The sequence below is a fragment of the Aristolochia californica genome, unplaced genomic scaffold (assembly GCF_029961685.1).
Source record: "Aristolochia californica isolate CCGP_79_NKW_82.1479 unplaced genomic scaffold, dmAriCali1.0.hap1 SCAF_2, whole genome shotgun sequence".
Lineage (NCBI taxonomy): Eukaryota > Viridiplantae > Streptophyta > Magnoliopsida > Piperales > Aristolochiaceae > Aristolochia > Aristolochia californica.
The window spans coordinates 36,364,636-36,386,227 of record NW_027181881.1 but is presented as its reverse complement, the minus strand read 5'-3'; the positions used below and the strand labels follow the sequence as shown (position 1 = coordinate 36,386,227).

Genomic DNA, 21,592 nt, shown 5'->3' with positions numbered 1-21,592 from the left:
ATAAATAAAAGCATTGGCTAAGAGGTAGGGCATTGGAGCACTCTCCTCTCTTTCCACAAATTCGTCCAACCCTCATTTTTCTTTTTGACGCAACCCTCTTCTCCCTTAATCCAAACTCTCTCCTTCCATGTTCTTCTTCTTCTCTTCACCTTCTCTCTTCTTCTTCTTCTTCTTCTTTCTTGTTGATCTAAAGTTCCTTTCATGAGATCCTAAATTCTACATGGTATCAGATCAAGGAGTTTCAGATCTCTCTTCATGGAGTTATTATGAAATCTGTTCAAGAAGTTGTAGAAGGAGTTCAGTCATGAAGACATAAGTTCATGCTCTTCTTATTTACATTTTTTTTTGTTTCCTTTTCTTATTTACATACTCCTTTTTACTGTTTTTCTTTACTTCTTGAATTTTGAGTCACATCAAGTCAAGATAAATCTTTATATGTTGTAAAGATTTATTTCTATGACTAAATTGATGTTATAATCTTGACTCCTTGTAAATCAATTACAAGAGTGATCAAAATCATTTGCTGTTTGCATCTGATTAAGATTGATGGGTGAAATTCAATTACCTTTATGTAATTTGGATCCATCTCATTTGAGGTAGAATTCCAGCACATATTGCTGTATCTTCTCCTACTTAAGGTTGGTCATGGGTTTGTGTTATGTTGTTGGATGCCCATTATATGTTTGATGAAATTCCAGCAGTCATTTACCCTTTGTAGTTCCCTTTTTTTTTTTAACTTCAACAATTGAATTTTTGTTTACGTTGAAGTCTCCCATGAGCTGAAGATAAATCTCTTCCAAGTGTCTTGGTTTGCCGTTAAATCTTCTCTAAATTTTTGTCTATTGCTCGTTTGTGTTGGAGTTTGGATTAAGGCCTAATCGATTGCATATACTTTCTTCTCTTTGTTCTTATGAATACAAGATAAGTTGAGTGATGGCTGGATGTTATTATCACTTTTTAAAGGCACAAATTTGTTGATAATTTGGTGCTTGCCCTCGTGAAAGAAATTGGTTCTTGTTCTCTTTTGTTGGTGACTGATTTGGTCTACAGGTTCTTCAAATTATATTGAGTAATTGTTCTTTGAAGAAGGCCTTTTCCCTTGACCTCCATATTTTACTTGCCTCATCATGGAGATTGGATACAATAGTAATAAGAGTGATATACTCCGAATTACTACAATTCCACTTAGAGGTCTCTCCAATTACATGAGCTGGTCACAATCGGTTCGGAGAGTTCTTATTACTCGTGACCTCTTGAGCCACGTAGTTAACTTTCCTCCTCCGATTGATGAAGAAGATGTGTTCAACCATAAGTGGGTTAAGGATGATAACATGGTGATAAGTTGGCTCATTAATAGCATGGAAGAGCAGGTGGCCAACAATGTGGTCCACTTGGAAACCGCCAAGAACATATGGGACACTTGTGTCAAGCTTTACTCAAAGCACTGCTTCATTACAAAAAATATATGATGTCTTACAAAACATGCTGCATACGAAACAAGGAGATAATATTCACGAATTTTTGGCACGGTTTCGAGGTCTTCTTCAAGAATTGAAACTAGCTCAACCATATTCCACCGATATTGCCGTTCAAGAACGACAAAGAAAAGCTTTGGCAGCAGCCATTTGCTTATCAAATATTAAACCATACCTTGAGGTGGCCAAAACTCAGCTTCTAAGTTCTTCTACTCTTCCATCCTTCGATGATATTAGTGCTACATTACTTCGGACACCGGATCCATCCCCTCCTTCACCTATTGATGCTCCATCGGCGATGTTCTCTGGCAATCGGGGAACATCTTCCTCATCCCGAGGACGGGGCAAAAATATGAGAGGGGGTCAAACTATGAGAGGGGCTGAAAATAGAGGTGGTAGAACGGGTCAGAATTCTTTCCGTACTGAGCCTCAACTTTGCATTTATTGTGGCCGTCAGAACCACCTTGTGGCATCATGCTGGAAACTTCATGGCAAGCCTAATTGGGCCACAGCTAACCCAGTCTCAGTTAACGTTGAGAAAAATGAAGATAAGGCTGAAGCATCATCCAGAAATGTGACTTTTACGGCTGAAGACTATGTTGCATTTCAGAAAATGAAGTCCTTCATGGAATCATTTATTCCCTCATCATCTACTACTGCCACTACTATTGCCTCAGGTATACTTTCTTCCTCTTCTTCCTCTTCCTCTTAGATCATCGACTCCGGGGCCTCCGAACATCTATCAGGTAACAAACACTTGTTGCGGTCCTTATCTCCTTGTTATCCTCATAAATTCGTTACTATTGCTGATGGTACCCAAACCAAGGTCCTTGGCAAAGGTTCCTCCTCTTTTACTTCATCTATTCCCCTTCAAGATGTTTTGTTTGTTTCTCAATTTCCTTTAAATTTGCTCTCAGTTAGTCAATTGACCAAACAATTAAATTGCTCTATCACCTTCTCACCGTCTTCTTGTGTCTTTCAGGATCTCACTACGAAGCAGGTGATTGGTGGCGGCCATGAAAAGGGGGGTTTATACTACTTCACTCTTCCACCATTAGCTGCATTATCGTCCACTACATTTGAAGCCCAACTTTGGCACAACCGACTTGGTCATCCGTCTACCCCTTCACTTCGTTCTTTGGTTCCATCTTTAAAAGGACTTTCTAATTTCAGCTGTGAGGTCTGTTAATTAAGTAAACATGTCAGGAGTACATATTCTCATCGTCTTATAACTACAAGTACTGCTCCGTTTGAGCTAATACATTCTGATGTGTGGCACCCTTTATGTGTCTCAAATATTTCCCAAGTTAAATATTTTATCATTTTTGTTGATAATTTTACTCGAGTGACTTGGTTATATCTATTTAAAGAGCGTTCCGAAATTCTTCCTTTGTTTAAAAATTTTCATGCTATGGTCTTGACACAATTTGGGAAGAAAATTCAAACCCTTAGATCTGATAATGCTAAGGAATACATATCTCATGACTTCAAATCATTTTGTGAGAGTAATGGGCTTATTCATCAAACATCATGTGCCTATACTCCTCAACAAAATGGTGTTGCTGAAAGGAAGAATCGTCATCTTCTTGAAGTTGCTCGGGGCCTCCTCTACTCCATGAAAGTACCCTATTTCTATTGGCCCCATGCTATACTTACATCATGTTTTCTTATTAATAGGTTACCTTCATCAGTCCTTCATCATAAAACTCCTTACTCTGTGTTATTTAATGGTGAAGATTTTTTTTCTCTTCCTTTGAAAGTGTTTGGATGTATGTGTTTTGTTCATGTTACATCCCTACATAAAAATAAACTTGATCCTCGGTCTATGAGGTGCATTTTTTTGGGGTACCCTCGCACCTAGAAAGGTTATGTCTGTTACAATCCTACCCCTCGGAGGATGTTTATCTCTAGGGATGTGACTTTGTTTGAGGACACCCCCTTCTACTCCTCCCATGATGCTCCTCCAGGATGGACTTGTCCTTCTACTACTACTTGTCCGCTTGTGCCGTTCAATCTTGAGGTGGAACCATCCCCTGATGCACCGGTCGTACCTTCACCTGTGGAGTTGTCGGATCCACCTGAGGTAAGTCCTTCTCCTCCTATGCAAGGGCCTGAATTTGATACTCGGCCTATTGCTTTAAGAAAAGAACGTCGCTCATGTACTACTTCGCATCCTATCTCAAATTTTATGTCTCACCATCGCTCGTCTTCCGAGTGTTTTTAGTTTCTTGCATCCTTTTCTTCTACTTCCGTTCCGCAGTCGTATCAGGAGGCCCTGAGACATCCAGGATGGAAGGCGGCTATGGATGAAGAAATACACGCCTTATACAAAAACCAAACCTGGTACTTAACATCACTCCTGAAAGGTAAAAGACCGGTTGGTTGTCTTGGGTTTTTTCAGTGAAACATAATCCGGATGGATCGGTTGCTCATCTTAAAGCTCGACTGGTTGCTAAGCGCTATACGCAATGCTATGGGATAAATTATGATGAGACTTTCTCTCCTGTTGCAAAATTGAATTCGGTACGCACCATCTTATCTATTGCTGCTAACTCCTCATCGCCCGTCTATCAGTTGGATGTTAAAAATTTTTTTTTAAATGGTGATATCAGTGAGGAAATTTATATGGTTCAACCATCTGATTATGTGGTTGAGGGGGAGTCAGTATGCCGGTTAAAAAAGTCTTTATATGGGCTTAAGCAGTCCCCTCGGGCTTGGTTTGATAAATTTAGTCAAACACTCCTACGGTTAGGTTTTCATCGGTGCTCAGTTGATCATTCCGTATATTATAAAGATACGGTCAAAGGGAAAATATTATTGGCCGTATACGTGGATGATATTATCTTAACCGATGATGATGCTTTGAGCATACAAGAGGTGAAACAGATGATATGTCAGGAATTCAAGACTAAACACCTTGGTATGCTTAAATATTTTTTGGGTATAGAAGTTATTCAATCCAAACATGGGATAATATTGTCTCAAAGGAAATATGTCTTGGATCTCCTAAAGAAACAGGAATGAGGGGTTGTAGACCAGTTGACACACCTATGGATACAAATGTAAAATTATGTGCCATAAATGAAGAAGATATTGATATTGGCAAATATCAAAGACTCGTGGGAAAATTGATTTATCTCACGGTAACTAGGCCAGACATATCATATGTTGTAAGTGTGGTGAGTCAATTCATGCAAAAACCACAAATTACCCACTGGCAGGCTTTAGAGAGAATATTACGTTATCTAAAAGGAGCTCCAGGAAGAGGATTGCTGTATAAAAAACATGGGCACTTCAACATAGAAGGCTTCTCAGATGCAGATTGGGCTGGATCTCCTGATGATAGAAAATCTACATCAGGATATTATACTCTGGTTGGGGGTAACTTGGTTACATGGAAAAATAAGAAGCAAAATGTGGTTGCAAGATGTAGCGCCGAAGCAGAATACAGAGCTATGGCCCATACCGTTAGTGAACTTTTATGGGTCAGGACCCTTCTTATCGAACTAGGTTTTTATAAAAAGGGGTCCATGAATCTGCATTGTGATAATCAAGCAGCCATTCATATCACTTCAAATCCAATTTTTTATGAAAGAACTAAACATATTGAGGTGGATTGTCATTTTATATGGGAGAAGTTTCAAGTAGGAATAATCTCTCAAACATGTGTCATCTCAAGAGCAAGTAGTTGATATTCTCACTAAACCCGTTACATCTAAAATCCTATCATTTATAAGTGGCAAGCTGGGTATTTATGATGTCTTTTCTCCTCCAGCTTGAGGGGGAGTGTTGGAAGATGGGCTCAAGGCCACGAGCTCAAGACAAGAAGCCCACACGTCAAAGGAGTGGCATATGTGTAAAATATGGTATTTTCCATAAAGATGGCATAGAAGTGTAAATATGTGTTCCTTTTATGTCTTTTGTTTTATCAAGTTGTAGCCCTAAGGGCATTGTAAAACTATAAATAAAGGCATTGGCTAAGAGGTAGAGCATTGAAGCACTCTCCTCTTTTTCCACAAATTCGTCCAACCCTCATTTTTCTTTTTGACGCAACCCTCTTTTCCCTTAATCCAAACTCTCTCCTTCCACGTTCTTCTTCTTCTCTTCTCCTTCTCTCTTCGTCTTCTTCTTCTTTCTTGTTGATTTAAAGTTCCTTTCATGAGATCCTAAATTCTACACACCCTAGCTGTGGCTATTTTTCACCAGATTCATGTTTCTGGATTGCTGCCCCCAGGTAGCCTTTTTGAAGACTTGGGGTTGTCGTATTTCCAATGCACCCAAATTTTGCCCCGCCGCATCCGACTATGTCGGTGGCACTTCCGACCGCGTTTGACTATGGCAGTTTAGCTCGGATGCAACTCTAGCTCACTCCGTAGAATCTAACTTGGTCTCCGCTATGCTCAAGAAGACTTGATAAATCATTTTGGAATCCTATCTTTGAAAGCCCCAAAAAGGTCTTTCAACTTGGAAATGGCAGTTCATCAATAAGGCAAGTAGATTAATTCTCGTTCAATCCAGTATAGTTGGTCTCAATGTATTGTCTCTACTTTTCCATTATCCTGAACAAGATTCTGAGAAATTTGCTATGGAAATGCTCCTCTCACAGCTTCAAACATCACCTAATCAAATGTTGATGTTTGTAAGCCTAAGAAGATTAGAGGGTTGGGTACTCGTAGAATCCGAGAGACAAATGTGGCTCTTTTTTCTAAATGGTTTTGGAAACTTAACGTTTGCAATGACCACCCTTGGAGTTCCTTTGTCATAGAAAGATGAGTGAATCTAATGAAAATTGGGGGTTTGGAGATGATTCTTCCGGGTGCCTATCAACTTCATGGAAGTATATCCACCATACTACCAGCATTTTGCTTCAAACATACGTTTCTCTTTTGGCAATGGGGAGAAGATTCTTTTCTGGACTAACCATTGGATCTGTGTTGCATCTCCGAGAAGTCAATTTATCCATTTTGTCTGGCCAGAAATCAGAATGCTCTACTATCAGACATCCAAAAAAATGGTAGCTCTCTGAACATTGACTGAAGTCTTCACTTCAGGGAAGAGTCCAATGATACTGAAGCAATTGATATCCGCAATTTGGTAAAAGATCTTGACCAAGTTTATACCAGAAGCTCTCAACTAGATAAGTGGATCTGGTGCCCATTGGCTGATGGCAGATTCATTGTCACTTCATGCTATGAGAAGCTTCTTGCTGCTGACGCTAGTTCAGCCCAGGCCGTGTTAATTGCCTGAGCTCTTTCTAGTCCCCCGTAAACTGAAGTTCTTTATCCGGAGTACTCTTCCAGGTAGAATATTAACTAGAGACAACTTGGCTAGGCATTGTACCATTGTTCTCAGCAATGCTTGCCCGCTGTGGTTGGATCAAGGGAAACATCAATCACCTTCTACTTCACCACTGACTCTCTTGTAGAATTTTGGAATTATTTGTCAACCTCTTTGAGCTATCTATCTGCCTGCCTAATTCTCTCAATGACTTTGTTTCTTTATGTGTAGGTTCTTCTCTCCCATTGTTGAGAAAAATAATGCTCAAAGCTTGCCTTTTATCTCTTGGAGCATTTGGTGGGGAAAAAAAACAGAAGTGTTTTAGGCAAAGCTCTTCTTCTGGGGATGTTGTCATTGCTAGAATCATAAAGCATGTAGTTGCTTGGCTTAGTTCTTTGGATGCCTTTGAGGAGGTCAAGGGTGGTCTCCTTAGAAGCAAAAAATATGACCACTAAATTCAATGACTAAACAGCCCACACACCAAGTGGAAGCCCCCTAAAAAAGGGGTTAAACTCAACTTTGATGGATCTTCCATTGTAACCCCAGGTCTTCTGGTTTTTGGGGACATCTTCAAGAATTCAAATGGCCAAATCCTTGCTTCCTTTACTAGTTTTCTTGGTGTTTTAGACTCTACAACGGCTGAAATCTAGGCCTTGAGGCATGGGTTGAGAATATTTCATAATCACTTTCAGGGACTGATTCTTGTGAAAGACAATTCTAGTTGTGCCATTGGGTAATGCTTGAGAATGGACCCTCCTTGGCATTATTAGTCGTGTTTCTATGTGTTACAACTTAGGATTCCAAGATGTATGATCGAAGTAGAAGAGACTTAAGGGGTGAGAAGAAGGAGAAGAGTTGTGGAGAGAAGGCTTAGGAGGAGAAGAAGAAGAGTGACGACATTAAAGGAGGAAGAGGCTGAAGAATTGAGGGTTGTGTTCAATGCTACACACCCTCCCCCTTAACCTTTATTTATAGATGTCAATGGTACATAAATTACAAGTATACCCTTCACCCTAGAGAGGGGAAGAAAAGACAAAGAACATAAGATATTTACAACAATGCCACCTAAGCTTGTTTATAACTTTCAACACTCCCCCTCAAGCTGGTGGTGAAAAAAACATCGTATAACCCCAGCTTGGTACGTGTAGTAGAGAGAATTTTGGAATTGACCGACTTCGTGAACATATCAGCAAATTGTCTATGAGTTGAGACAAGTTTAAGGCTTATGATCCCTAGTTGCAACTTTTCTCTCACAAAATGGCAGTCCACCTCGATGTGCTTTGTTCTCTCATGAAATACCGGGTTGGAGGTAATGTGGATTGCTGCTTGATTATCACAATAAAGTTCCATAGGGTCTTCTTTGTGGAATCCCAATTCAGCTAGAAGAGATTTAATCCATAGAAGTTCACTTACTGCATGTGTCATGGCTTTGTATTTTGCACTGGAACTTGCAACCACATTTTGTTTCTTACTCCTTTATATAACAAGGTTGCCTCCAACTAAAGTACAATATCCTGAAGTAGATTTTCTATCATCTAGTGATCCAACCTAATCTGCATCGGCAAAGTTTTCAATATAGAGATGACTATGACACTTATATAAGAGCCTTTGTCCTAGTGTCTTTTTCAAGTACCTGAGAATCATCTCCAATGCCTGCCAATGAGACATTTGAGGATTGTGCGTATACTTACTGACCACACTGATTGCAAAGGAAATATCTGGTCTAGACACAATGAGATAGATACGTTTGCCAACTAACCTCTGGTACTTCCCAACATCCACTCTTCTCCTAAACCAGCACATAATTTTGTATTTGTTTCCCCATCATTCCAATTTCTTCTAGTCAAGAACATATTTCCTCTATGATAAAATAATACCATGCTTGGACTGAAGCACCTCAATACTGAGAAAATACATAAGAAGTCCCCAAGTTTTTCGTCTTAAATTCATTGCAAATCTTGTTTTTTACTTGACTGATGTTGTCGGAATCACTACCCGTCAAATTAATTTCATCCACATATACCACAAATAGTACAACTCCTTTTTAGTATGCTTGACAAATACAAAATGGTCCACAGAGCACCTTGTAAACACAAATCGAATTATCGCTTGACTAAACTTGTCAAACCAGGCCCGCGGAGATTGTTTCAGACCATATAATGATTTTGTAAGATGACACACCAACTCCTCCTCAACCACATATCCAGGTGGTTGCAGCATTTAAATTTCCTCCTCAATATCACCATTAAAGAAGGCATTTTTAACATCTAACAGAAAGACAAACCATCAAGAATTAGTAGCCAAAGATAATAAGAAATGCACGGAGTTGAGCTTGGTGACTGGGAAAAAGATTTCCTCATAATCAATCCCATAACAATTAGGTATAGCCTTTACCCACAAGTCGGGCTTTAAGGCGGGCCATCGTGCCTTCTGGATTTTGTTTGACAATGAAGACCCACTTGCAGCCTACTGGATTTTTTCCAAAGGGTAAGGAAACAAGGCTCCAGGTTTGATTCTAGTAATGAGCTGCCATTTCTCCTGATAAGATTGAGGAATAGAAACAGAAGAAATGGAGACAAGAAACTGACAACAAGATGGTGATAACCGATGGGTAGATGAGCAATGGGATGAGAGATAGAAGCAGGTGCAGGCCTTAGATTCTTTCCGAAGAGCAATAGGCCAGCTATCAAATAAAGGACAAAAAATAGGGAGCGGGGAAGGAGAACTTACCTTTAAGGAATCTGAAAACTCCACAGGTGTAGTGTTGGCCAATGCTCAGGGGACCGTGTAGGTACATCAATACGGCCATGAGGTGCGAGTTCATCAACTGTCACAATAGGTTTAGGAAACTGATTGATGACAAAAAATCTAGGTGGAGCACCAGTGGATGAATAAAAGGGCTGATCCTCAAAAAACGTGACAACACTAGAAACAAACAATTTTCAAAGAGACCAATTATAACAGACATAGCCTTTCTGAGTACGAGAGTACTCCAAAAAAAATATTTAAGTACCTTGGGATCAAATTTAGACAAGAATATGGTGTTTTTGACCAAGTACTGAAGAAGGTAACCTGTTTATAAGATAACAGGCGGTGAGAAGAGTATGGGGCCAATAGCAATGAGGCACATGCATATAATGGAGTAGAGCACAGGCAACCTCAAGAAGGTGTCTATTTATCCTTTCAACCACACCATTTTGTTGTGGTTTGCAGACACAGGAGGTTTGGTGAATGATGCCTTTGTCCTAGCAAAAGCATTGGAAGTTTGAAGATAGATATTCCTTGGCATTATGGGAGCAAATAGTCTTTAAGGTAGTGTTGAACTAGGTAGACACCATGGCACAAAAAGACTTAAAAAGGGGTAAGACTTCTAATCTCTCATTTAATAGAAACAACCACTCGGGAGAAATCATCCACAAAGGTAACGAAATACTTAGACCGGGATACATTAGAAATGTTCATAGAACCCCATATATCAATATGAACTAAAGAAAATGGAGCAACACTCTTGGTTTCACCATGAGGAGAATAAGTACTCTGTTGGTGTTTACTCACTTGATAATCTTAACAGTTGAGACTAAAAATGGATTGTAATGTAGGAATAATCTATTTAAGTGACTGAAGGGAAGGATGTTCTAACCTATTATGCCATTGAAGGGTCGTATGCTGAGTACTAGTAGTGGCTGTTAGTGCTGATGAAGCAAGATAGTAGAGCCCTCTTTCACGGCCTCCACCAATAACTTGTTGTCTTTAGATCTTGAAGTACACACAAAGTGGGAGAAAAGGTGATGGAGTAAAATTTTTTGGTAAGTTGACTCACAAATAAGAGGTTTAGTGGAAACTCAAGGACAAATAGGACATCTTTTAAATGAAGAGTAGGGATAGCAAATGTGGGCCCCACCCCACGTACTTTGGTTTGGGATCCATCCGCTATAGAAACAAACTTATCAGGTAAACAAGGAGCTATAGAATTGAGGAGGATACCATTACATGTCAAGTGCTTAGAGGCCCTAGAGTCAATAATCCAGGATGGAGAAATGGTTAAAACCATACCTGTTATAGAAATAGCAGTAATAGGAGTGGCCTAGTTGTTTGTATAAGTCATCAGACGTTTTGATCTTCTGAAGCAGAGCAAATTCAATGATAGAGACAAACTTTTGGCCTCTATGTTCTTAAGGGCCATCGTAGAGCAAGCCGAGAATAATAATTCAAAGGTAATAGCTAAGAATAATCAAAGGTAATAATTAAGCCAAGGAGTTAAGCACATACCAAGATAGCAGTTTTGAGTCAAGCCGAGGTAATGAATTAATCCGGGTTAAAAATGAGTCACGCCGAGTCAAGAGACCGGGCTGAGATGACCGAGTTAGGCTGACACATGAGTCTGAGTTAACCCAATGCGAGTTTATCTGAGCATGCAGTAGTTAACTCGTGATTCACTAGTTCACTAGATCACTTGGTCCGAGTTGCCTTAAAGCAAAAAATATCAAATCAAGATCTTCCCGAACAGATCAATGGTTCACGGGTCCGAGTTCACTGGTTTGTGATCTTTCCGAACAGAGCACGTCCCTTGATTTACTGGTTCACTATATTCTCGGCAGACGTATGGAACCGATAAGATCAAACCAAGATCAAAGTCTGCCAGACGGTAAGAAAACAGTTGGAGACGTCCAAGTACCGAAAATCCTCGGCTAAAAATAGAAATATATGGCAACAAAACGAAGGCAATTTTCCAAGATGAAATGATCTTCCAGTAGATACGTTTTTTTGGATAGCTAGTGAACTGATCAAATAATGAAGCTATTTTCGGAATGATACACTAGTTACCAACTAGGGAAGTGCTCGAATGACAATGTCAACCATTTGGTGATTTCCAAAAGGCAAGAAATATCAACCTTCCAGGAATAATGCTGGACATTAAACAGATGATACCGCAAGCCAGCTAAGCTCCAACCGACAAATTGACATTAGTGAACCAACAATAGAAACCACACCAGAGTTAACCGAAACTTTCGTTGTTAATGTCTGAAGGCTTGGTGATGACAGCGGTGATGATAGCCAGTTCCAGTGATGATAGCAGTGATGGAAATGGCAGCAAGTACCAGTCCAACGAAGATAACAAAGAACCAACGAAATCAATCTACCAGTTTGTATACCGAGGAAAAAGTTGTGGAAGCGTTCAACTACAGAGCAAATAAATTGTTCCAGCAATGGAAGAGCAAAAGGTAAGGCATTCCAAGGCAATATGAACAATTTTCATGTACAACGATGACCAGAAAGCAACAGTTTAACGAGAGAAATAAGTTTTCGCTGACAAACAACAGAAGCCAAAGCTTGTACAAAGATAATCCTATGGCAAACTCCTTCAAACAACAAATCGGGATGCAGAGACGGCAAGATGAAATCTCAAAACGGGTCAATTGCCGCAACAGGAGACAAAGATGCACTCGAACTAATTTAAGAAAATGCAGAAGTAGATGTAGATTTAGGTGCAGTTCTAAAAAAACAAATGCATGAAACCGACCTTCAAAGTAATTTAGCACTCAGTGGTTGTTTGCAAGTTCAAACTGCTCTGCTTGGACGATCGTAAGTTGGCGAGCGAAGAAGACAGTGCTGTACAAAAATCCCTCGATCTCATCAGGCTGAGTTTGAACAAAAAACTAAGAGGAAAACTACATGCTTATGATCAGCACTAGTATATGATACTTGGACGAATTATTCCTCATCGGACATTCCAAGCCAATTCTCACACAGCAGCAACAGATAACCAATGTGTTCTCTAAATGACCATCTTCTGGCCATCGACCAAGTAGACTTGTGTAAGTCTTGATCAAAGCATAGTAACCAACCAAGCAGAAAAAAAAATTGAAATCCTAAGCTATCTACTCCGATACCATGTTACAACTTAGGATTCCATGATGTATGATCGAAGTAGAAGAGAATTAAGGGATGAGACAGGGGGAAATCGGAGAGGTTTATCTTCAATTTGGAGAGCACTATACCTACTTCTTCCAAAATTTTCAGCTGCTTGCAGATTCTACGTTGGAAACGGTAGGTCCCTCAAATTTTGGGATGATCTATGGATGGGGCAGGAGCCGCTACAGAATGCCTTCAGAAGCTTGTTTCTCCTATCCACTCGTAGAATTATATTAGTAGCAGATGTTTTCGAGGGGGGTGGTATGAACCTTCATCCTAGAAGAGGCCTTTCGGACACTAAGGCACTAGAGGTCAGTCGACTGATGGACTCTGTAACTGCAGCAAACATTCATCCTTTGGTGGCAGACAAGCTCGTTTGGTGGCCGGAGAAAAAAGGCATTTTCTCAGTATCATCTGCATTCAGTTTCATCAATGGCTGGAATGCACTTCATCAGGATCATGAGATCTTTTTTGTATGGCGTCTATGTGATCCTCCTAAGATTAAAATCTTTATGTGGAGTGCTTGTCACGACAAGATTCTCTCGACAGACGTGCTTAGAAGAAGAGGTCACCACTCAGTAGACCCTTTATGTCCTTTTTGTAATATAAAAGTTGAGTCCACAAGTCACATTCTGCTTCAATGCATCTTCTCATGGAAAGCGTGGACATCCATACTTAGCATGTTGGGGATTCAATTCTGTATGGCGGTCGATTTGCTCTCATTCAGTAAGTTGCTACTTGGTATGTCCCTTCCTGGTCTCGGAAAGGTGATGCTCTCGGCTTGTGCTAGTTTCATACCATGGGGTCTATGGAATGAGTACAATCGTAAGAAGGTTCGAAGGTAAAATCAAATCTGCGGACCGGGTAGCGGACTGAGTGGTAGGGCATATTTCTTCTTGGCTCCTGACGAAGAAGTCTTTCTCCTCATTTGTGGGGACCCCTATCCGTGAGAACTGGTTAATTTGGCTATTATGCACTCGAGGTCAAAGGTCCGGACTATGCAAGAATGGACCCCTCCTGATCCTAGTTACCTTAAGTTGAACTTTGACAGTTCTTCCCTTGGTAATCTTGGGCTCTCTGGATTCGGCAGGGTTATCTCGGATCACCTAGGCAACCAACTTCACTCATATGCTGGCCCTTTTGGAATCACCGACTCTACGTCTGCAGAGTTTCATGGTCTCCTCAATGGGCTCCGTGTCTTCAGAGATAAGTGTACAAGTCCCCTCCATATTGAAGGGGACTCGAAGGTGGTCATTGGATGTTGCCAACATGCATCCCCTCCCCCGTGGCACCATTGGGAAAAAATTTGGAAGATTACTGAAATTTGTTTATTTTTATCTTGTATATGGTCTCACATTCCGAGATCCGCAAATTCGGCAGCCGATGCGCTTGCAAAGCACGGAGCTAACCTACAATCGCTGGTTGTTAGGGAGATGCTCCTCTCTTTGTGATTTTTGTATTTTTCTTGTTTATATATATATATAGACACACATCTTTTTCAAAAAAAAAAATGAAGGGATGAGAAGAAGGAGAAGAGTTGTGAAGAGAAAATTTAGGAGGAGAAGAAGAAGAGTGACGAATTTGGAGGAGGAAGAGGCCGGAGAATGAGGGTTGTGTTCAATGCAATACACCCTCCACCTTAACCTTTATTTATAGATACCAAAAGTCCATAAATTACAAGTATACCCTTCACCCTAGAGAGAGTGAAGAAAAGACAAAATATAAATATTTACAACAATGCCACCTAAGCTTGTTTATGACTCTCAACACTATGAAATTCAGGATCCAAGATTTTGTTGTATCCCCCCTCCCCCCCTTCCTTGATTTGTATCTTTTTTTTGTCTTCGAGCTTAATTGAAAGCACCGTATCCAAACCAAAAAAAAAAAAAAAAAAAATTCCTTTAGCTGCCGCATGTAGACAATAGATGCCCAGCCTGCACAATTCGACTTCGGAGATGGAGAGCGAAGAGCGGGAGGAGCGAGTGTAAGAAAGAAGAGGGACACCTGAATTAGTAGAGAGGAGATCAATGGAGAACAAAGCAATGGATCTCGTGGAAAGATGGAAGACAACAAAGGAGACAAAGGAAGGAAAATAGAGAGAGAGAGAAGGAAAGAATCAAGAGAACATGAAAATGGGTGTCAGCGGTCTAAGGATGGACCGTTGAAAAGGCAACTTGAAGCTGAAGTTGGTAGCATAGACTCAGAAGCCCAGGGAGAAAAGATGAATAGCGTATGGTTATAAACAGAAGGACAAAACAGCTTATACACCCAGATTCGTAAGCAGCGCCCCCCCCCCCCCCCCCCCCCCCCCAATCCCGAACCACAAAATATGGAAACACCATCATTAGCACAAAGAATGTGAAGCCCCCCCAATCCCGAACCACAAAATATGGAAACACCATCATTAGCACAAAGAATGTGAAGATTCAAAAGCAACAAGGTTGTGAAGATCACCACATGGACTGGCCAAAAAGTGTCCTTTGTAAGAATCCCAATAGCTGCCCTGGGTGATTTCCTTCAACAATGGAAGATACCATAAATCCAATCAATGCTGTCCCCATCAACCACAAACTCTTGGTCAAAGACATGCAACTTTGCCTCATAGCCTTCCAAAGAAATGAGAAGCTAGAATGCAAGATTTTCCAATAGAAGGACCAAGAGATTATGGCTCATCGTTACATCCCTGCTAAGCATGGAACAGAGTTAAATTGGGACCTCATCCAGAAGCCTTCTGCATTTTTCTTCCTAATCACAACATCCCACAGAACTATCGCAAACACAACTGCCATCAACAACCATTCCAAACCCCACCCAGACACACCACCCCCTCACCCCATTGCCAACACTCCTGTTCCACTACCCCAATACCAGCCAAAGTAAAAACAATTCCAATCACCAAAAACACCATCACAACAATTAAAATCCCATAACAAACACTTCTGGCAGGCAAGGAACTCATCTCTGTCTGCCTCCACATTACTGCAAGCTAGAAACCCAACAACATGACTAGGTTATCAGAACATCTATAAAAGGCTTGCAAACTAGGCTACACGCTAGGTACATCTTTTCTTGCAAGGGAGGAATGGCTGGTGAAGATGCCAACACTTGAGGGGCTTGAGAGAATCCTCTCCTCAATCCACACCCCTAGCTGCACCCATACAGACAAAAATCTAGAACAGATCAACTAGCTTCTTAAAATCTTCAACAAATTACATACAGACAAAACTCAAAAAAGGAAAGAAAGAAAAATCTATACATCTTGATTCATGTTGACAGCATCTGCCAAACAAACCCAAGTGGACAAACTATTGTAACCAGGTTGGTTCGTATGCAACCCTTTTTCTGTTCAAGCTTTGGTTGGTTTTGCTTCTAAACAAAAACTCATGTCACTCCATGAAATGCAAGTAATCAAGAATCTAAAGTCCACGTACCTTGTTACCCATCTCTATGGAAGCAATGTGCTTTTCAGCAAAACTCCATTTAAATGAAACAGTCTCAATAAGCGAATTCTGTGATGGGAAAAAGAACTACATAAACAAAGTTATCAAGAGAAATGTTGATAATAAAACAATAATAGTTGGTTACAATAATAATAACATTAAGTATATGACCCCTCAGTCTCATACAAAAGGCATGATCTCTACTAACCAAAACTGATCTGACAGAAATTTTTTTTTTTTATATCACTGATACTACTAATCTTCGAACAAGAACGTAAATAAAAATAATGTGAAACATCCAACATATCGATCAGACCTTAATTTCAATTCCAAGTTGGAACCGTTGTTCATTCAGTTTGGCAACTTGATCAATTATCTTATTTGTATTTGTATCCAAGTCATCCTCTTTCTCGATAGACTCCAATTTGCGTTTCCTTTGATCTGAAAATTATTCAGTAAATATCTAAGTTACAAAAAGAAAAGGTGGACAGAATAGACCAATTACAGAAAGCAAATGTTAGACAAGCCAATATATGAATGGTAGAAACCAATGAAAAAAGAAGGAAACCCATGCGACATGAAGATTAGAGAGAAAAATATGTCCTTTTTTTTTTGGTAACAAATTGCCGCATAACAAGTCAAGGGTTTTGAAGCCACACTTACAAATTTGATTTTCCATCTCACGCCGTTTTCTCTTCTCAAGTTGTCCTGCAGCAACAATTTCCTCCTATGAATTTAAAGAGTTAAAGCAAAATTAGATATTCCTTTTCTGACATAACAAAGATAAAAGTTATTGTCAATCTACATTTTTTTCAGGAGACTCCTTATTTTCTTCTAGACTCACCCGTTGCTTACGAAGTTTTGCTGCTTCATCCTCTAAATGTCTTTGTTCAGATTGGAGTGCTCTCAGGGTTTGCTCCATATCAAAAATATCTGCTTCTAACTCCTTCTTCCTAGACCTGAACTTTTCAATCTCTCCGACATCGACACCTTTAAAAGTGAAAGAGTAAGGTGACATCTACAGTGACTGAAAGTAAATAAAAGAAGGATAATAAGAAGAGAAGCCTCTTAAAATTTACTTGACATAAAAAGCCTAGAGGGAGCCACAGATTTGACCATTGCTGAAACATGGCCTCCATATCTAGAAGTGGACCACCGGTAATGATTTTCAGGAGTCCAAAGATCTGAAATTCCTAACCGAGGAACCTCATCAGCCTTTTGATCAGTTTCAGCAGACCCAATATACTGAGAAAAGAGAGTACAACAGACTTATCACAAGACAAGTGAAAGACTTAATTTTGTACTGAATAACATACTAATAAGCTAAGTTGCTCCAATACATAAAACATAATTTTATTGTCAGGAGTTTGCTCCTTTTGTTTCTCTTAATAAAATTTACATTTGATCAAAAAAAATTTTATTCTTGGATACTATCATAGAGGAGAAAAGAAAACACATACAGAACGTTCTAGTCCAGCTTGACTAATCAAAACCTCCTTCACAGCATTAGGAGCTTCAAAAATTTGGTCAAGCCTGGAGTAAATGCCTAGTCTTCTCATCTGCTAGCCAAAGGTATCACAATAAACATGTGTTGCATTACTATAGAAGTTCAATGGCATATAATGATTGCTCCTAGCATTACCTCATCAGAGATGTAAAATGTTTCCTTGGTAGGGAATCTATCTTCCACATAATTCAAAACCGGAACATCATAGGACCTCAATCCTTTGACCAAGAAGTCTCGATCAGTAGAGTCCTGTGTTATGAAAGACTGCAAAGGAAACGAATGATTAGGCCAATGATAAGATCCAGAAAGCAACTGAATCATTCACAGGATAAGTTTTGGTGGCAGAGGTATAAACTATTGCCAACATCTACGCCTAATTGATATGATGCCTTAGGGTTTAGATATAAACCTATTACAGAAAAAAAAAACAACTTGAGCATAATGATCAACTGTAGTATCAAATTGTTATAGTTATAATTACTAACAGTCAAAGAAAAGATGATTTTGAGTAGATATTTGTCTAGCATATACTGAGGTAAAAAAAGCCGTAATCGGCTTCATGATAGGCTTGTGCAACATATTGCAGGCCGAACAATCATGAAAACTTTGACATTATGTCCCTCCTCCCATCATCCCTTAGCTGCCTCCCTAAGATGTATAATAGGAAACTAAACTTTGATGGAAGCTCTAATGGCAATCCGGGCCCTGCAGTGATTGACAGAACTGTTAGAGATCATAATGGCCCCAGTTTGTTAGCCTACTCTGGCCAGCCAGGATTTGTGGCTCAGTTCAGCTGAAAGCAAGCACTCATTAGAGTATCAGACGATTCAAACCAAAGAATTTCAGGCCCCTTGGCAGTTGAGGTCGATACTGCCATTGTAACTCATGGATGATTAGAAAAATAAAATAAGAACAACCCTCAAAACTGGGATATTTACAGGATGAAATCTCTTACATCAGCTCTTCACGGTCACTTGAGTGGAAGCATGTATTAATTCAGCAAATAATCTCGAAAATCATGCCAAAGGAGTTTCCCAATAGCACTTTGCAGTCAGATCCTCCATCCCTCTTACAGTGATGAGGTTTGGGATCTTTCCTTCCCTTTTTTCCTTTAGAATTGTAACTAATAAATATTCATAATTTCAAAAAAAAGAAATAACAATTCAAATAATGAGAGCTTCAATTTCAAGCCATGTCCCACAAATGGGACAATTATAGTGAAGAATTCCACATACGTAAGCAGATATGCTGGCACACAGCATTATTGACATGAGTCAAGAGAAGTTCGTAGAGAGGCATTTCACAGTTCTTGTTAAGTTATACGCAGACACTTACACGGGTAGATTGGTTATTAACTTAAGTGTGTAACTAGCTGTTAGAAATGGAGAATTTTTTTTATTCGGATTACCTCTCTATTTTCTGTGCTCTGTCCCTACCCTTAATTTCTAAATTCTACATGGTATTGGAGCTCCAGGAAATCAAAACAGGTGTTGTCTAATCCCTCTCCCTCACTTTCTTATTTTCCTCTCCTGGTCGGTCTGCGGCAGAGAAAAAGTCTGTAACTCTCTTGAGGCAAGCCTTCAACTTGCCTATTTCCTTTTCCATTACCCTCAGATAATCAATTGACTGCCTATCTCCCATCTTCGGATGATTATTTATTCCGCCTGCCTCTCTATGAAGTTTATACAAGTCTGAGAGGGTTCCTACTCCACAGTACTCCCGTGTTTATGTTCTGCTGATTTGGGGGGTGTCAGTGTTTGCTGGTTAAGCAAGCTGCTGTGTGTCCCCTAGTGCCTTCTTGGAGGTTTAGAAGACTTTAGTGCTAGTAAATACCAGCTCAAACCCTGGTTATGCAGTTTTTTTGTTGAATTCAGAACATTATGACTACCAGCCATGTGTTTGGCTAGTGAATTGGTTGTATTCTGAAATTTTGGTATGTGTGGTTTCCATTAGTTGAGGAACATGGCTGATTAGCCTAATGTTAAACCTGTCAAGATTGATGAGAAAGAACATAAGAGGAAAAGAGGAAAAGAGAAAAAAAGAAAAAGAAAAAAAAAGAGAAAATACTCTCTCATACAGCAGAGAGATTTCTGTGGTAGGGGAGAAACACGACCCCTAACCAGGTAAAAAAAGACAGTAATACCCTTCTCCCTTGTCACATATTACAGATCACTCCTAACTAAATAGAAACACATAGATATCACTCAAGCTTACGTCTAACAACTCGAGAGAGAAGTAGACTACATATTTATACTCACAATGTAAAAGACTAAAATATCCTTCGTGGGTAATACATTATTCAACACTAATATCACTCAGATTACATCTATGAAATTGAATGGAAGCAATTATGTGGTATGGGCTCAGACAGTTCAGATTTTCTTAGTGTATAAAAGAAAACTCGAGTATGCTATGATGACACACCTAATCCTAGAATAGAACAGAGACGGAAAACTAAACTATTACGTCCTGGTTGCTCACAGTTTAAAAACTCACATTTTGAGTCAAGTGTTGTTTAACAAAACTACTAAAGGAATATGGACCTATAGCAGAAATGTTTCTAGGGATTGAAAAATGTCAAAGGTTTTCATGATTTTTACATCAAAGATTTTATTATGCAGCAAGGAGACAAGTCATTGACTGAGCTTAGTGGTGAGGTGGATAGTATATGGCAGAAATTTTTATTGTATCTTTTGTTTGTATTGGATAAGGAAATATTAGAAAAGCAAAGAGAGAGTTGTTGTCAAAGAGTCCTTTGCTTCCCATTGGACCAGAATTTGATTCGGTTAGAGCACAGTTTTTTTTATGAAAGTGCGTATATTGATAAACAAAGGGGGGGATACAAACCTAGCTTTGGGGGCCTGACTCCACAACAAAGTGTTGGAGACACACCCGCCATAGCCTGAGAGTCTGCTAAGTGATTAGCAGAGAGTGGAATGTTAGAGCACAATTATTGGCGAACACTACCTTTTGTTAGGTCCAGTGAGGAACAAACTTAAAGGAAGGTGAATAGTTACCGTGAGGTAGATAAGTTTGCCCACAATTCTTTGATATTTGCCAATATCAATATTTTCTCCAGAACTTGCACATAATTTTACATTCGCATCTATAGGTGTGTCAACTAGGCGACACCCCATCATTCCCGTTTCTTCGAGGAGATTCAAGGCATACTTCCTCTAAGATAATATTATCCCATACGCGGACAGAAGAACTTCTATGCCCAGAAAATAATTTAAAAGTCCAAGATCTTTAGTTTTAAATTTATGAAATACCATATTTTTTACTCTTTGTATGCTATGTGCAGCATTGCCGGTTAAGACAATATGATCAACATACATAGCCAATAGTATCTTTCTTTTTTAGATATCTTTAAAAAATACCGAATGATCTAATGAGCACCGACGAAATCCAAACCATAGTAGTGTTTGGCTAAATTTATCAAACCAGGCCCGAGGGGACTGTTTAAGCCCATATAAGGACTTCTTTAAGCGGCACAGACTCTCCCTCAACCACATAACCAAGTGGTTGAATCGTATAAATTTCCCCACGTATATTACCATTTAAGAAAGCATTTTTACATCAAGTTAATAGACGGGACATGAAGAGTTAGAGGCAAGCGATAATAGGATACGTACTGAATTTAACTTGGCAACAAGAGAGAAGGTCTCCTCATAATCAACTTTATAACATTAAGTGTACCCTTTAGCGATGAGGCGGGCCATAAGGCAAGCAATAGATTCATCCGGATTATGTTTGACGAAAAACATCCATTTACAACCCACTGGTTTCTTACCCGTCGGAAGCGATGCTAAGTTCCATGTCTGATTTTCATAAAAGGCTTGCATTTCCTCATCCATAGTAGCCTTCCATCTGGATGTTCCAGGGCCTCCTGATAGGACTGCAGAATAGAGGTGGAAGAAAGAGATGCAAGGAACTGAGAACATGCGGAAGACAAACGATGGTGAGACATAAAGTTGGAT

At 39.6% G+C, this 21,592-nt stretch overlaps 1 protein-coding gene across 1 annotated transcript in view; it reads right to left on the bottom strand.

Moving 5' to 3' along the window:
• Positions 1–21,592, bottom strand: part of LOC137955557 (structural maintenance of chromosomes protein 5) — a 72,487-nt gene that overhangs the window by 16,872 nt on the left and 34,023 nt on the right. The window contains exons 13-19 of the mRNA XM_068802555.1: positions 17,748–17,876; positions 17,566–17,664; positions 17,185–17,350; positions 16,950–17,095; positions 16,769–16,832; positions 16,422–16,546; positions 16,097–16,174 (exon numbers count right to left, since the gene is read on the bottom strand). Coding sequence (XP_068658656.1) covers positions 16,097–16,174; positions 16,422–16,546; positions 16,769–16,832; positions 16,950–17,095; positions 17,185–17,350; positions 17,566–17,664; positions 17,748–17,876 — 807 coding nt within the window. The remainder of the gene's footprint in view (positions 1–16,096; positions 16,175–16,421; positions 16,547–16,768; positions 16,833–16,949; positions 17,096–17,184; positions 17,351–17,565; positions 17,665–17,747; positions 17,877–21,592) is intronic.